Raw genomic sequence first — 18,165 nt, 5'->3', positions numbered from 1 at the left:
CCAGAAAACCTGAAGGAAACCAACTGGGAGAGCATGCAATCTCCATCCATACAGACCTCGATGCTGGAATCGAACCCTGAATGTTTAGCGAGAAGTGCTAACCACTAAGCCACCGTACAGATTCATCACAAAAACTGTATAGTGTAAGATACTGTATAATCTTTATTACAAACGGTCATTATAGTCCAATTACGTAATGTCTCCAAATGAAACTCCAGATAAAATATATAAGATACACAGTATAGATATCTTCTCATCAGCAAAGAAAAATACAATTTACTACCATTAGTACCAAACATGGAGTTATTTAGTGACTCATTAATACTATATAAGTGCAAAAGAGCTGAAAAATAGAGTATATTGTCTTTTGGGTAAAGACCATGGGGATGCTAAGGGTAACATAGTGTACTTAGCTGTTACTTTCCTTGTCACTGAGGAAGAAGTGTGAAGTATACACCTTTTGTACCTTTTGTCTATATAAGTGAACATATACATAATTTAGCTTTTAAGCTTTACTCTAAATAAGGATCATGACCCATTTTTTCATTTCATGAATGATTTTTAATTGTGCACTTTTAATTTTACAATTTCCAAAATAAATATTGAACACGATTAATTTATAATATAAAGTTTAAATCTAAAGTTTATTTATATAACGCAGTTCATATATGAGGTGGCTGCAGTCAGTGATTGAGGCTCTGGGTTACTGATCAAAAGGTCTGAATTCCAAACCCCAGCACTGATAAGCTAATACTTTCTGGCCCTTGATCAAGGCCCTTTAACCCTTTCTGCTACGGGACTTATGTACATGACAACCCGCAATGTATAAGCAACAAATAGAGTCTTTAAGGCTTAAATGTGAACTGTAAGATTCGGAGGATATCAGAGGTTTCTTGACGGTTTTGTTTTGATTCCTGATGATCTGAGAGACCTGGCTGGTGTAACTAAGTATATGACACTACTGTAATAATTTTAAATGATTCAGTAGAGATCTTTTTTTTTAATTCTTCTAAAACGATGATGATTTTAGAGACTACCTTTTTTGTTGTTATTTATTTATTTATTTATTTATTTATTTATTTTTACTGTTCAGCAGAAGGTGGCAGCATTCCCAAATTCTTCTCAACTCCTGTTTTATTTCACATCCAATAAGCCCAGTGATCACTTGGGGGGTATTTCCTAAGTGTCTTTAGAGAATTGAGTTGCAGCCCTAATCCAGCACAGCTGCCCCAGATAATCAGGTCTGATTAACCGGATTAGTCTGTGGTGCATCTGAAATATGTCTTCAACTTGTGCAACTAAAACATCCAACACCTACAATCCTGGTAGCACACCAACCCATGCTGTCAAAGACAATAAACTAATCCCCTAATGCAATTAATGAAGTAGCTGGGACAGTTTTTGAAAACAATCCAGACACACCCTTTCTATATTGTTATGCTCACACACACACACACACACACACACACCACAAACAGGTGAGTCAAAGGGAGGGTTGACCTGTATAGACACGTCCCACTAAGGGGTGGGTTAAAGAGACACACACAGACGGAGACACACACACACATGGACTCTGAAGAATGATTTTCTCTGTGCACACTCTCTCCAAAGGTCACACTGGATTTATCAGGTAAGGTTTATTTCCTATAAACTTTTAGTTCTGTAATGTGTCATCTCTCTCTCTCTCTCTCTCTCTCTCTCTCTCTCTTTCTCTCTAAGCTGTCTGTCAAAAAGTGCAAACACTCTTTACAGGTTCAGCCAGGCATTACTGCAGGCAAAGCAACACAGGCACACTTCCCCTGAGTGTGTGACTCAGTCCAACCCTCAGACCTGCTCATTAGGATTTGTCGAAATCTAAACATGATCACACTTTCAATACAGGTACTGTAAGTCCTACTGTAATTCTGCGCAGATGCAACAGGTTGTCAAAAACTGGATTTCCAAGGAATACTCGCTCTATTTCTGCTAAAGTTTTGTTTTTAGGATCTGTCTGTCCTTTGCAGTGACCTGTTCGACACATACATACTTTGGAAGTAATCACAGAACTACCAGAGCTTTATTACTGAAATATTTTCTAGCATGAGTGTGCATGCATTTCCTGTAATCCATAATTTAAGGTACATAATAAGGCCTTTAAAAAAAAACAAAAAAATTCCAAAGGTACAGCTAATGCACTCCTCCCAGGTGAAATACAGTATAGGCTGCATACTGGATTATATAGGTACAAACGGGTACCCTCAGGGTACCACCACAGCAACAAGAAAAAGTAACATTCATTTGACACCTTTTGTTTCTCAGTGTTCTAGTTTGTATTTGCTAATGTAAAGGAAATGTAGCAGAAAAAATAATAGTTGGACAATAGTAGTACACCTTAATTGAAATCAATTTATACTTAAGATTTAGGCACGGTGGCTTAGTGGTAAGCACTTTTGCCTTGCACCTCCCGGGTCGATGGTTCGATTCCTGCTTTGGGTCTGTGTGCATGGAGTTTGCATGATCTCCCCTGCTTGATGTGTTTCCTCAGGGGTATTCTGGTTCCCTCCTACAGTCCAAAGACATCTAGATTAGTCTAACTGGCGTTCCCAAATCGCCCGTAGTGTGTGAGGCAGCCTCTCTATGGGGTACCCCACCTTGTGCCACTTGAATATGTTCCAGCGACCCTGGATACAGGATAAAGTGTTTATAGATGATGAGTGAGTGACTATATTGATGTATTAATTTTTTTTTGCATAATCACTACTACTATTAAAGCATTTTCCATTTTCTGCTTAAAATCTTATTTTTACACGAATACATAATCGTATATTTAGAAGAACAAAACAATTTGTAGGAATGATAAACCATCTGCAATAACCTGAAAATAATATGATTCTTATCAAAGCACACAATTAGAATCAAGTTATGCTCTTGTGTGACATGAGTTTATTAGTGGTTTGACATAAAGCTATTGTAAAATTAAAAAACAATTTAAAAGACACTTCTAATATATACAGCATGTAGAATAATATTTAAGTTTTCTAACAGTTTCCCAGCAGAACAGTAGTGTTTACTAGTACTTAAAATGTATATATAAAAATACATACAGTATTAATATTCAAAAATAGCAAATATTTAAAAAAATTCTAAATATGATGAACATTTTTTTATTTTTTTTATTTTACAGGTTAGGTCAGTTTTCTGTATTAATTTGTTGTTCCAAGCAGATTGTAATTGTTTAAAAAAAATTATAAGTTTACAATATTGATGATATCTTAAAATATATTGTCAGCTTATCATGATATAATGTCATATCGGTCAGCCCTTATGGCATTTTTACCCTGTCATTTTTTTATTTTTTTTTTAGCACACTTTGCATAATTAGTGTTGTGTGTGTATATATATTTTTTAAAAAACAATACATTAGCAACCATAATAATTACATTCATGGCAGCTGCTTAGTGTTTACAGGTGAGATTTATTAATTTATGTATTTGTTAATTTTTTATTATTTTTTTTAGTCCTTATGTGAGTTCAGTAAAATTACTTATCAAAAAACAAAAAACCGGTTTGATTGTTTTGGAGAAACACCCTGTGCATGATACTGCAGTTTGTGCAACAACACACACAGGCTGATGGTAGTGCACTAGTTATTAAAGCAAGCTCTGTAGGATTATACGATTCTGGCTACGCATGTAATCTGTGTATACAGGCTTAGGATGAACTTTAAAGCATTATATTCAATTATAACTTGTAACATGCAGCTCTCCAAAGTGCTGCAGTTCATTCTAGGAACTTCACTTCATTTAAACATGAACAATCAAATAAATTACATGTACAACTTTTTATGAAAGCGATGATGTTCCTGTAGCACACATTATATCATAAAGTCTTATCATAAAAGAACTTCTTCTCTGAATCTGCCTCGTCGTAACACGTAAGTGTGTTCGTAAAAGAGTTTAAAACCTTGAAACGATCAAAACATCTGAGAGCTCAAGGGCAAAAGCTTGCAAAAGCAAACATGAGAGCAAACAGTGTGTCGACAAACCCATGTGGTGAGATATACACCTTGGGTGAGTGACGTGATGAAAAATATCACTATGCTTCATATTATCTAGATATAATATATAATAAACAATATGTATGATTTAAACTATGTTCAGCTGAGGGGGGTATTTGGACAGCATCACAATTTTCATATTACTGTTTCAGTACAACAAACACAATGGATTTTAAATTAAGCAAACATTGGCTTTCAGCTTTAAGTTGGAACGGTTTATTAATAATCAAAATATTGCATTAATTGTTGTATTAAGGATTTAGAGCTTATTTTGTTTTCCCTCTATTTTCACGGCTCCTAATCATAAATATTAGGATCATTATAAATATTGAAATGCCAAAACTTCTCCTTTAGTCACTGTGTTTGTTGATCTTTCTGTTATCTTTTAGGCCTTTTCCGTTGCTGAGCTCACCAGTGCATTGCTTCTATATTAAGAATGTCCCAAATTTGTGTTTTTGTCATTCCCAAAGTTTTTGTTCTCTCGCTGATGGGTCTGTTTTTTTTTTTTTTTTTTTTTTTTTTTTTAAGCCTAATGATCAGCAACTGTATGCAAATACAACACTTGGTATCCACTCTAGACCTCATTTTGTCATGAAGTGCTTAAAAAAAAAAAAATGGCCAGCAAACTGCTTATCAGTCAGAGGTACAAAGAGGGGAAAATAATCAATTTTCTCACTGTTAAAATACTTTGAATTGACTGCGTATATAGGATAATGTGTTTTTATAGGGTGTACAGTACAAAATGCAGGCTGTAAATTGAGAAGCATTGTGTGTGTTTCAGCACCTAAATATGAATGAAACAAGGACACAGAGGATTGGCCAAGAGCAAAAAAACATCGCCCAACCCTAATGCAAATGACATATTTGCACAATTACATATTCCAATAGGGAAATCTAAGGATTTCAACTTCATCACGGTGTAAATCACATTTTAACTTGGTTTCATTTCACCTCTTATTACCCTTTTTGTCCTTATTTAGTAGGAATATGTGAAACATTTTAAAATATAAACAGCAGAAACTGCTGTTGCTTATTTACAGTCGGTTCCTCAGTCGGTTCCTCTGCAATAATGATCCTCTGCAGTAATAAGTCACATAGAGCATGCATCAGATTATTAGATGATATTTGATCAAGACACTTTTAAACATTTCCTATAACAATAACATGTTAAAATACACTGACTGGCCAAAGAAAATGTCGCCATTTCAAAGGGATCAAACTATTGCTCTTTGTCAACTTTTGGAGCTAGGTTAAGAACCCTTCAAGACATTATCAATACCTGGAAGGACGGTGCTGAACCATCAACTTTGTGTAAGAAATATGAATGTAGATCACTAAAACACTTGGAGTGGCATGGTGGGAAAAGAATTAACAGTAGAAACCACAGCTATGTTTAATTGTAAAAGTAAGAGCATTTCCATACACACACACACACAGACACAATGTGATGTTTTAAACTCTCAGGATTGACAGCTATGTATCCTAAAGAAAACCACTTGTTAGTGAGAATAATAAAAAAAAAAGGTTTCCGTTTGCTAGGGAGAATAACAATTGGACTTTGGATCAATAGAAAAAGGTCATCTGGTCTGATGTGTCCAGATTAAGTTTATTCCAGAGCGACGGGAGAGTCAGGGTAAGAAGGGAAGCGCATGAAGTGATGCACCATCATGCATAGTGACTACTGGAGGCAGTGTTATGATCTGGGGTTGCTTTAGTTGCTCAGGTCTCGGCTCAGCAAGGTTATGAGGCAATAAGTCAGCCGGCGACCTGAAAGACCGGGTTATCACATCTAAGTATTTTTTTCTTGAGGAATAATTTTCACACATGAACTGGTCACCACAGTGTGTATTCAAAAATAAGGGTGATTACATTAAATCTTATTGTGCGACTTGTTTTGGCCAGACAGTGTATAACATTTCCATTAAAGTTCCTTTTAACTGGCTTCACTGAATGGATCAGATAACATCAAAGCATAATTCATCATGTGTAAACCACCGCTAATAAAGCACATGAAAGCAGCAAGCCTTTAATGGGTGTGGTTACTGATTATATGATGTGATCTTATAAAAGCATAATAGAAGCGGAAAAATGTACTACCAACATTTGCAATAAGTAATTACTTCATGGTTACAGTAAGCTTTTGCTGCTAAGCAATGAAACAAATTTTATATTCTATGGACAGAACAATGACTTGATTAGGATTGTTTATTATTAAGTAGGATTGATTTACAAGACTCTAATTAATAAAGAATTTATTATAATAGTTTAGGTTTGGAAATTGGATTCATGTTCAAAGCTTGATCAGATGTTTCACAACGACTACCTCAGGCAAGCACCCATCTGTTTTTATAAAAGCCAATCAGTCATCACTAGAACACAATGACTATAATAAATATGTTTACTGAAAGAGCTGATAAGTCTGAAGCAAGGTTCTGAATTTTCACCAGGATACACGCGATCAGGAATGAATCATAAAATCATTAAAATTTTTAATACCAAAAAAAAAAAATTTTATAGGAAGAATTACTGTTAATCATGTACAGTACGGCCTCAACAGTCACGGTGTATTTTGTTAACAAAACGGTCATCAGCTGATGCAATTTAATTATTTCTTTCTAACCTTATAGTTAATTAATGCTTCCAATTAAGCTGATGACCTGAATACAGTATATTGAATGGCCAGGTTATCACATCTATCGTGCATCGTAATCAAACCAAAAGGTATATAATGACACATTAGTGCAACTTTTTTCTGGTGACACGTCAGTGTACTTTAGCTATCCCAAAATAATCCACGCAAGTTTGAATAGAAATATTTGGCTATTTTTTATCTTGATCTTTAATATTTGGATATTTCTTGATCTTGAACTAAGGCGAAGAGTTTGTATAGCCTAACCCCAGACTTCCACTTTTAGGGAAATTCCATTTGCTGCCTTCTGATTGGCTAAAATATTGACCTTTAGTAAAGAGGGATGGAGGTTCAGCAGCTCATTAAAAGCTACAGGGAAAAGGTGAATTTGAAGCAAGAGTGAAACGAAAGGAATTTCAGGGATCCAGATTGCATTATCTGAGTGGTGTTCTAGCCGGAACACTATTTAGAAAGACTTATCTTAACTTTTGTTGTAAAACAAACTTGCGTACATGTTGCATAAAGTTCACGCTGTGCTGCATTCCAACATCAGGATGTTTTTTGCAGTTTGACGGCTTTTAGATCCTGTCCTGTTGCTCAGCAATCCTCGAGTGTGAACAGCCGAATTTTAGTTGCTTTTTACATGACTGACATATTAACACAGAACCATGTAAGGTTTTCACTAACATGGAGTGAGCTGCTATAATATAGCTAATATATTATGTGCATGTTCCAAAAAGCAAAGTGCTGTAATATAAAAAACACAGAACATAATACAGCATTCGTATTATTATTACTGAGCAATTATGTTCAGCGTTACCTGAAAATTATACTATGGCTGAAAAACCGGTTTTGTTAAACCAAATAGAATAAAGGTACTAAGGCACATGACTAAACGTGTGCATTAGATCAAGATAAAGAAATATCCAAATATTTTTATTCTGACTTGAGTGGATTCTCTTGGGATAGCTGTAGTACTGTACGTTGCCTCACCAGAAAAAACAGTCACACTAATAGATCATTATACAGTATACCTTTAGGTTTGATTAGATGGTCCTAGATAACCTGGTCATTCAGGCCGTAAGCCGACTTCATTTTATTGCCACATAACATTGCTGAGCTAAGACCTGAGCAACTGAAGCGACCCCAGATCATAACACTGCCTCCAGAGGCTTGTACAGTGATCACTATGCATAATGCGCTTCCCTTCTTGCCCATCCTTCTGGAAACGGCTCAATCTTGGATTCATCAGACCACATGACTTTTTTTTTTTTTTTTTTTTTCCTCCATCGCTCCAAAGTTTAATCTTTACGCTCCCCAGCAAACTGAAGACTTTTTCCTGTTGAGTCTCACTAACAAGTGGTTTTCTTATGGACACAGCTGTTTAGTCCCAATCCTGTGAGTTTTTATCAAGGCAAGGCAAGTTTATTTGTATAGCACATTTCATACACAATGGTAATTCAAAGTGCTTTACATAAAAGAGAAGAAGATGGTCATAAAAAGAAATAGAAAATAATAGCACTCAAACTTTTAAAATTATTTAAATTTGATTTAAAATAAAAATAAAAACAGCTCGTAATGACACTTTTGAAAACTACTTAAAATTTGATTTAGAAACAGTTAAAAGAAAATTATATGATTAAAAAAAAAAGTAAATATAAAATACAGTGCAGTCAGTTCGGACGTAGCACAGTGCTCATTTGCTAAATGCACAGCTAAACAGATGGGTTTTAAGTCTTGATTTGAATGTGACTAATGTTTTAGCACATCTGATCTCTTCTGGAAGCTGGTTCCAACTGCGGGCAGCATAATGGCTAAAGGCGGACTCCCCTTGTTTTGTGTGAACCCTTGCTACTTCTAACTGACCCGATCCTGACGATCTGAGTGGTCTGTTTGGTATATATTTAATAAGCATATCTGTAATGTATTTAGGTCCTAGGCCATTAAGTGATTTATAAACAAGTAAAAGTACTTTAAAATCTATCCTAAATGTTACAAGAAGCCAGTGTAAGGACCTGAGGACTGGTGTGATATGCTCAGATCACACTGTGTGTATGGAAATGCTCTTACTTTCACTAATAACATAGGCCTCGAGCATCACGATGCAACTTTCCCAAGTGTTTAATTGGTCTGTTCATGATATTTTTTTCCCCCCAACTTTTCTTTCCTGAGTAAAGTGAAGCATTCAGCACTAAAATGCCAGGTTTTAATAATGCCTCGATTGGTTCCTTAACACAAAGAAATGTCCAGTCAGTGTATTTCTCTTACTTTACAAGGTAACAGATGAATGCAGTTTTGTACATAGTTAAACACTGTTTAAGACAACAACATTTAAAAAATGTCAAAACCTAAGAAACTTGGTGTACGTAAGCCGCTGCACCCACTTCCTGCCTCAAACCGTTGGTATAGAGCCATTGATTTAGAACTGCAGCAGTGAAGTGTGTGGTCTAGGACGCTGCGGTGTTGCGTATAACCTATATAAATAAATGCATACTGAATCTATTTAGTGTCAAGGTAACCGGAAACATATATATATATATATGTGTATATATATATATATATATATAATGTGTATATATTAGTGCTGTCAATCGATTAAAAAAAATTAACTAATTAATCGCACATTTTTTTGCAATTAATCGCGATTAATCACAATTAAAAGACTGAAACTTTTTGGATATGTAAATGTAAATAATTAATGTAAACTCAAGACAATGAAACTATTTAAATTCAAATATGATTGTTTATTGGAATTTTTGTTTAACTTGTAACACAGATTTTCTCATGTAAACAACATACCTGCAATAAACCATCAATATTCTCCAAATTAACTGTTGGCTTGAAAGCCATATTTATTACAGAAATAAAAACACAGGTATGTGCCATTTGTGTCATTTGAATTTCAAAACAATCAATGCAATTTACATTGGCGAGGCCCTGTAGAGATTGTTTCGGTGGGGTGTTTTGCTTTTAAGTGATATGTCAAAGACGAATTACTTCTCTGGTATTTAAATTCGGCTTTGCAAAATGTACAGATTACTTTTGTTTTATCCACAGAACCATCCGGCAGAGTTTTATACTGAAACTTTCCGTCTAAAAGTCCTTCCTTGGTCTTATCCATACTACTTTGCACGTTGAACACACGTCGGCCACAACAGAAAATAAAAAAAACTGCAACCGCGTTAATTGCGTTAATTTTTTTTAATGCGTTAAATATTTCAAATTAATCGCATGCGTTAACGCACTAATTTTGACAGCACTAGTATATATATATATATAATGTGTGTGTATATATATATATATATATATATATGTGTGTGTGTATACGTTATCGAAGAGGAGAAATTAAGGCCCTAAGAATAATTTACAGTACTCCTTTCACTTAAAAATTTTTTAAACAAACAGGTAATACCAGAACATTCTTACAATGATAACCACATTGATATTCATACCATTGACTCATTTCATAAAAGCAGAGTACAGCTTAGATGACGGCTTCACAAAGAAGCCTGATCTTTCAAAGAGCGTCTTGTGCAAAACAAGAAAAATGGGTTTTTATGTTTAAACATGTTCCAACGATATATTGCAACAGTACTAACGCTCATCACCAATAGGCTGGAAAGTGGCGCACCCAGTAGGAATTATGGCTCGTGTTCAGTCAGAAGACTGACTGCCCGGATTACAAGTTTTATTTATGGAATTTTAATACCAGCGGCACCCACAGCAGTTTCTGCACATTCATTAATTCCTTTGTTAGTAAACAATGTGCCCAGTAACTTGAGTTAAACCACACAGCAGGGCTTTTAAACTCGTCCTTATTTTTGAAGAGCTCTGACATCCTATCTGTCAGGACTCGGTGCTGTAGATCAGGCTCTAACCTGCTTCAGGGGGTCTTCGGGTATTTTCTTTTCATTTAATATGACACACACACACACACACACACACACACACCTTAATATCAAAAAACAGGTGCAAGTGTCCAGATTCCACTTCGTCTATCAAACAAGGTAAAAAAAAATAATAATTAAATGATGTAATTCTGTCTAGTCAATTAAAAGTGTAATTTTTACCACTCCACGTCTTCATGCTGGAATAAGTTTGTACAGCATACAGAGACGGTCTTATACAACTGTGTGCTTCGAATGTTGGAAGAACCAAATGGGTGTGAAGATCCACATTCATTTGGTCATATTGTGTGTAATATATATGATTGGGAGTTATTGGGGAAAATATCTTTTGTTGTTTGAGAATCTTTGCATTTCCACCCCATTTTAATCTTAACACTTGTTAGGGTGTGTATACTGTAGGGTATAACTGAGCGGTGTCGGGTATAATAGTGAGATTTTGATAACTGCTTAATACACAGGTGTCATGACTTTTATAAAATGTCTGGACATTAAAAGACATTCTTTTGGACCTCAGTCCATTTATTGGTCATGATTTCATATCATGGCTTGGAGTATATTGTGATTTTTAGCCATATAATCCAAACCTAGTGTATTGTTTATCTCTGGTATCTGTCTCAAACTAATGTTAGGAATAACTTTTACACTTTTTGGACAATTTTTGTTCTATAATGTTTAAAGTTTTTTTAAGGGAATGGGAATTGGGGAAAGTGGATCAGACTGGAGTGTTCAAGAGACTGAAGCTTGTTGCCTCCGGGGTTTTGGAAATCAGTAGGCGGAGATCTTGAGAATGAAATGTGCTGACTTTCACCAGATTGCAGTCTCATTTGGATTTTTTTTTTTGAATGTCTCTTTTGCGAAACTCTTGAAAGAAATGTTTTTGTGCCGTGTTCCGTCTTGTTCTTCAGGTCTGAAGATGGACGGCGTCCTGGAGGCGACCATCGCGCTGTGCGGATGCAAAGTGCTGTGCAGCATTCTGTGTCTTCCCGCGTTCAAAGGCTCCATCTCCTCCGTCAGCCTGTGCTGTGTTTGCCTCTTACTCTTCACCGATCTCTCAATCACCAGTAAGCACATTTCCCATCATGTTCCTCTCTCCTGTCTCCATCCCACTCATATCCACCACCTTTCGTTTATGTTCTTCCAGTGTTCCTGGTGTACCTTTGGTCCGCCGCACCCAGACCGGTGTTTTTTCACCCGTCCTCTGATGTCATCGCCCTGCGCTTCATGCTGTTCCTCAGTGATGTGTACGAGGCCGTGTTGATGCTGATCCCGCTGCTGGTGGCTGTGGAACTGCTGGTTCGTCTCTTATGGGGCAGAGGGACTCTAATTCCGGTAACGGATGAACAGATGTTTGTAAAGGATATTAACGGAGATACCTGGGAGACTGAAATCCAGCAGAAAGGGGAAGAGAAGGAGAACAAGGCAGCCTTCCTAAAAGCTTTAGGTTTCCTTGGTTGCCTAATGGTGTGGTTCATGTGTGGGACATGTGCTGGGTTTACATGGAAGCAGGAGCAGGTGATGGTGAGATCCTGTCTGGAAAGTGGCAGCTTGCTGTCGACGTGCCTCCCCTGCTTTCTCACTGCTTCTTCACCAGTTAACCGGCAACTATTTTGGGCTCTACCCGCTGCTGTTCTCTTGCTAGCGTCCACTGGTGTTCTGAGTTTTATCGGAACAAAGCTGACTAAAAGAATGGTTAATCCGGAGCTGCTGAAATGCTCAGAGAACCCTAATGCTCTCCAACAAACACAAGCACATCCACACTCTCTTCCTGCTGCGAGCATCTCACACAATTGCAATGTTGACTCAGAAAAGACAGCCAACAGCTGGGCCATTCACAGCTGGCACAATGAGCGACCGTGGGCTCACACAAAGCCGGAGCCATTATCCTGGAGGACAGAGCTGGCTGACGGCAGTAAATTAGAAAGAGAAAGCGTCACGCTCGTCCTGCAAGCGAGCAGCACGGCCCTGAACGCTCACCAGAGCCGGCTTTGGCAGACTGTAAGGGAAGGTCCCCGCCTGAGGGGAGAACTAATCACAGGGCTGCTGTGTGGCCTTCTGGTGTGCGTCTTTCCTACAGTTCTGAGCACCAACATACTGCTCGTCAGCAACCTGGACACCCTGGCTGTGTACCTGGTGAAACATCTGCTCACACCACTGCACTGTAAATGAGAGGTTAAGAGGGAAGCATGTTCTCGCAGCACACCTCATGTCGAACGTTCCTGACATTCCAAGGTTGTTTGTCTGCTGGCAAGTGAAGGAATTTTAAGGAAAAATCCCGTAAGAATGGATAGGTGAGCGGGAATGCAAGTCCATGACCAGGCACCCCACGGACTTGTCCACACCTAGAGACAATTTAGAGTAGCTAATTTATAATTCCTGGTCATTCTTTTTGTTTTTGAGGAAACTGAAAAACCCATGCTTACTGAATGTGTAGGAAGAACCTACATAGAAGCTCCTCACAGAAAAATGTCCCAAACTTGGTGTCAAACCCCCAAGCGTCAAGCTGAGACACCAGCACAAGGGCTTCTGCTCAGGATTGTTTAATGTGATGTTTAACGCGTGATTGAGTTCAATGTAGTGATGCTAAACTGTGTTCTTTGATTTTGTAAATTTCAATAAATAATTTCAAGCCTTTATTAAATTAATAGCTGCATGAGAACTAGAATGTTATGATGTTGATCTGCTCTTGCAGATTCGTGTTCCACCGGAGACTTTTTATGCTGAAACACAGATTCCCAGAAGGAACACGTTTTAGACAGCAGGTTCGATGCCTTTATGATTTCATCAGCATTGAAAACACATCGAAGCCTAATTAACTGGGATGCCGTAATTGGCTGGTCACAGATGGCTGTTTATACGAGCTTGCTCGAACATACACACACACACACACACACATGCAATGCTTGAGTCTCTTATACGTGTTAAAATTTTTCAAAGACTTGGAAAACTTTTTTTTGCCTCTTTTGTAGCTGATAACCCAAACACGCCTGAACGCCTACAGAGGAAGAGATGTTTTTATGAAGTACAGTGTTTTTACAGTGAGATATTTCTGCAACAGTTTTATGGAAGGGGTCTCCGGTGTTGGTGCTCTGTACCAGTCAGAGTGAAAGCCGTGAGTAAGTTTTCCATCATGCGGTTACTCGATCACATGACGAGCTGTGCAAGTGTGTGGAAAAATAGTGCTTGTGAGGCGACAGAACAGGAACTGACTTTTTTCGTATGTTCTTGTAGACGGCTAAATTTCTCAACGTGTGTCTTACTCATTACTGAAAAATTGTAAATGTTGAAAAATTCCTATGGTGTAAGAGGAATAAACACACTGGGATCCATCATCTGTTGTATTCGTGACTAAATGCAGGTGAAAAGTCTCTGAACTTGTAATTGGAGATGCTGATGTTAGCAAAAACACTAACAAAAAAAAAACCCAACGGCTCAACTATCAGATCTATAGATTATATACTGTAAACGGCTATAGATTGGAATTGAGTTTGGAAATAAAGTGCAAACTTTTTTTTTTTTTTTTTTTTGATTTCCTGTTATACGTTATTATAATTTAGTTTAACTATAAAGGGTTTCAGGTTAAAAGAGACTAAGCTTTATAGATCCGGAAAGTATTCACAGCCCTTCACTTCTTCCCCATTTCTCTACATTACAGCCTTTTTCCAAAATGGATTCAATTAATTATTTTCCTCAAAATTCTACAAACAATATCCCATAATTACAACGTGAAAGAAGTTTGTTTGAAATCTTTGCAAATGTATTAAAAATTAAAAAATCATATGTACACAAGTATTTACGGCCTTTGCTATGACATTCTTTCCACTGATCGTCCTTGAGATGTTTCCACAACCAGTGGTAAATTCAGTTGATTGGACATTATTTGGAAAGAAACCAGTCCCACAATTAACAGTGCATGTCCGAGCACAAACCAAGCCATGTCCCACCCAGGAAGAGGGCTGTAGACCTCTAAGACAGGATTATATTGTGGCACAGATCTGGGTAAAGGTAGAGAAAACTTCTGCAGTATTAAAGGTCTACAGTAGATAAGCACCGTGGCCTCCATCATCCTTTAATGGAAGAAGTTAGGAACCATCAGGACTCTTCCTAGAGCGGCCCGGCTCGGCAAAGTGAGCGACTGGGAACGTGGGAAGGGCATTAGACAGGGAGGTGACCAAGGACCAGATCACTCTAAAAGTGTTTCTCTGTGGGGAGAGGAGAACCTGCCAGAAGGACAACCACTTCTACAGCAGATCTACAGGATCTCCAGGCACCTGGAGGTCTTTAAAGGACTCCCAGACCACGAGAAGCCTTTGGCACCAATTACAGCCTCAAGTTTTTTAGAAGGTTCATAGCAAAATGTGGAAAAAGTAAAACAATGTGACTAATATATATATATAGTTCATGCAAAATAATCAGTGTCTTATGTTTTTTTCCTTACAGGTGCATGTATTGGTGAGATGAACAGTTTTGTGAACTGCTGACAATATTTTTGAATTCAAAACATAACTATTGTATTTAGTGTATGTTTAAAGGGAATCTCACAGCACATTAAAATAACCCAAGATCATGCAGTATTACCAGAGCTTTAATAACTCAAATAAAGCAAAATGCAAATAATTTGTAAACACATTGTGTTAATGCTTTGGCCAAATAACATTTAAGAAATCAGTATTCAGTGGAATAACCCCAGTTTGCAATTACAGCTTTCATGCATTTTGCCTCTCCACCAGTTTTTCCACATTGCTGTTGTGCAACTTTACGTCACTCTTTTAAAAAAAAAAAAAAAGCTTTTTTTTTTTTGATGGTTTGTGACCCTCCGTCTTCCTCTTGATAACATTCCAGAAGTTTTCTGGAGTAAATTGCAGTGCTCTCTTATTATTTATCGCCTCAAACTGTATATAGTGTATAATATAACACACAAGGAAACATTATCATATACGTTTCAGTAACAACAAGGGAAAATGAACACACTAGTCAGGAAGGTGAGCAGTCTATACTAGTCTGGTAAATGAAATTGAAAGGCATAAATACGGGTGACATGTACAAGGCTGTACAACTGTGAATGACGATCCGATACACACACACAATCATTCATTAAAACCACTTATTCCCACATCACTCATACAGTCCTGTCCTGCAAGCGGTTCCTGGGAGGCCAGCGTTTCACACGTGAAGCGGGCAGACTGATCATGTTTCTGGCGTATTAAGAAAGTGTTCTACCTTGATGGTGTCCAAACGCTAGTGAAATCCTGGCATAAGTACATCAGTATATAGAGAAATAAAGGGAGTTTTTATTCTCAGACTCGTGTACAATCAAAAGTCCCAATTTGACTTGAACCCCGGTGTATCGTGTATCGTAGTTACACTAAAAGGTATCAGGATATACTAAATTTGTCATATCAAGTAACTTTAGTTTCTTAATTGAGGAATGTTATTTTAATTGATGTATTAATAAGTAAGTAATTTAAATAGTTAAATACATAAGTTTAAAAATGTGCATCCTGTAGTGTCTTCTGATGTTCACTTGGATCTTGAACCAATAATTAACACACATGCATTTTTACATTTTTTTTTTTTTACATGTCCACACATCCAGTGTAATATTTATACACCAAACAAAACTGGGACTCGTTTATATTTAACCTGGTGGTCTGCTTTGTGTGTGTTACTGTGTACGTCACTCTCTTAAATGTTGAGAAAAGCAGCTGAGTGGCAGCACAGTGAAAGGAAAAACCTTCGACTTTTCATGCAACTGCATGTTCCTGTGTGGTGAAGGTAAAATGTACTGTATGTGGATCAGACGAGGGGAGAGACGTGCTGAAGCAAGCGCTCCGTGAAAATAATCCATCAAACGTTCTCCTTATTCACTTGCTGTCCCAGGGGAAGCAGCTGGCTTTTTCTCTTCTGTTGTGGTGTGTTTGTAGAGTGTACCTAAAAAAAATTTTTTTTTTTTTTTTTTTTTTTTTAAGTACTTGCTCAGTGCAGGCTTAAAAAAAAAGTTAAAGATAATTTAAAGATGTATCCTATTTATTGGATTTTAATAGACAAAGGATTTTAATGTAACAAATTTATATTTAGGGTCATTTTAACACAATGCCAAAAAAGTGGTGAAAAAAAAAATCCGATACTAAAATGTCGTAATCATCAAACTTGGCAGAGTGTAGAAACATCTGACCTTTATAGAAAGCAAGGTTTCATTCTCATCTTATATTCCAGTGATTCATCTCTTCCCCTTCAGCGTCCTGAAGTTACACGGTTCGACACCAGAGGTCTCCCAGCACTGCGCCATCGTTCACACACACACACACCAACACACATTGAAAGAAAAGCTGAAGAACCACATGGTTAAATGATACTGGAGGTTCATCAAGCGCCTGAGGGTTAAACGCTAACCTGACACTGTGTACATCGACTCCGCCAAAGAATTCAGGCCTGTGGGGACGTACGGTCTTTAGGAGGCATGTGACCGACTGACACACCAGAATAAAAATCTGTGCGATATTGCTCACTAATGTACTCCCTGAGTACATGAAGAGAGCACTTAGTGTTTATACCAGCCGTAAAATAGTACAAGATTAATACATCAGTGAAAGTGACACTAAGTACAGAGCTTAGAGTTCGGAATGAATAAATGCATACATATATACAAGCACGGCATCATCTGCATAGCATTAAGGCAACAACAGAGCCATGAGGACTAAGAATGTTTAAATCAGGTCATAAAGCACTGTTATAGCAGAATAACTAATAAACAGTGTGATGGTGTGATGACCCAGAGTCACAGATACTACGACTTTCTTCCATCACAGCACATCCCGAAGTGCTTTATATCACTTACACTACAGCATTTTATTAACTGTTACCATTTTTTAATTAATGATACATTTTTACTTTGATTTGAAAAAACAAAAACAAAAAAAACAAAGCATAAACTCGACTCACTAAAAAGCTTTACCTGCTGTTACAAAATTCCTTCTTTCGTCATATCCATGTCGCCGATACTGTATTGTATCAGCACTGTCAAGATAATATGTCCTGCTTTTAATACTTAGAAAATGTATATTTCGATCTATGCAAAATGTCAAGTCTAACAGAACTTGAAAAACAGTATATTGTGTGTGTGTGTGTGTGTGTGTGTGTGTGTGTGTGTGTGTGAGTGAGTTTAAAATGCTGGAGGCATTTCCAGTAAGGGAGGATCATACAATTTAAAAAAATAAATAAAACATCTGATCAACATCAAGCTGGAATTTATTACCCAGGAATGATCAGAGGCGGCACGATGGCCTCGCGCCTCCAGGGTCGAAGGTTCGAGTCCCAGTTTTGTCTCTTCATATATGGACTTTGCTGGTTCTCCCTGTGCTTGGTGACTTTCCTCCGGGTACTCCACAACAAAATCCAAAGACATGCAAATTTTGAAAGTAATTAGCCTTTCTAAACTGTGTACAAGTGTGTGCACTTGTGGTGGACTGGTGCCATGTCCAGGGTTACCCTGAATAAAAGGAGTTCCCCCAAGTCCCCTGAGAATGGCTCCAGGCATCCCGTGACCATATACAGGATATAACGTTATAGAGAGTGAGAGAGGGACAGGGAAATAC

The 18,165-nt window shown here is 37.4% G+C and overlaps 1 protein-coding gene across 3 annotated transcripts; it reads left to right on the top strand.

The window, feature by feature from the left end:
• Positions 1-1,541: 1,541 nt before the first annotated feature.
• LOC128511077 (uncharacterized) lies at positions 1,542-13,902 on the top strand. Of its 3 annotated transcripts, none has more exons than XM_053483705.1 (4): positions 1,558-1,630; positions 1,753-1,881; positions 11,479-11,634; positions 11,715-13,902. In XM_053483705.1, the coding sequence occupies exons 3-4, from the start codon at positions 11,487-11,489 to the stop codon at positions 12,737-12,739; spliced, it is 1,173 nt and encodes a 390-aa protein (XP_053339680.1). In that variant the 5' UTR covers positions 1,558-1,630; positions 1,753-1,881; positions 11,479-11,486; the 3' UTR covers positions 12,740-13,902. The 3 variants fall into 3 exon arrangements, with proteins under 3 accessions (XP_053339681.1, XP_053339680.1, XP_053339682.1); XM_053483707.1 differs by having other exon boundaries at positions 1,601-1,630; positions 1,735-1,881; XM_053483706.1 differs by lacking the exon at positions 1,753-1,881 and having other exon boundaries at positions 1,542-1,630.
• Positions 13,903-18,165: the final 4,263 nt, after the last annotated feature.

Source organism: Clarias gariepinus, chromosome 23, assembly GCF_024256425.1.
Source record: "Clarias gariepinus isolate MV-2021 ecotype Netherlands chromosome 23, CGAR_prim_01v2, whole genome shotgun sequence".
In the NCBI taxonomy this organism is placed as follows: Eukaryota; Metazoa; Chordata; class Actinopteri; order Siluriformes; family Clariidae; genus Clarias; species Clarias gariepinus.
Note: the sequence above shows the minus strand (reverse complement) of the source record. Positions and strands in the feature narration are given on the sequence as shown.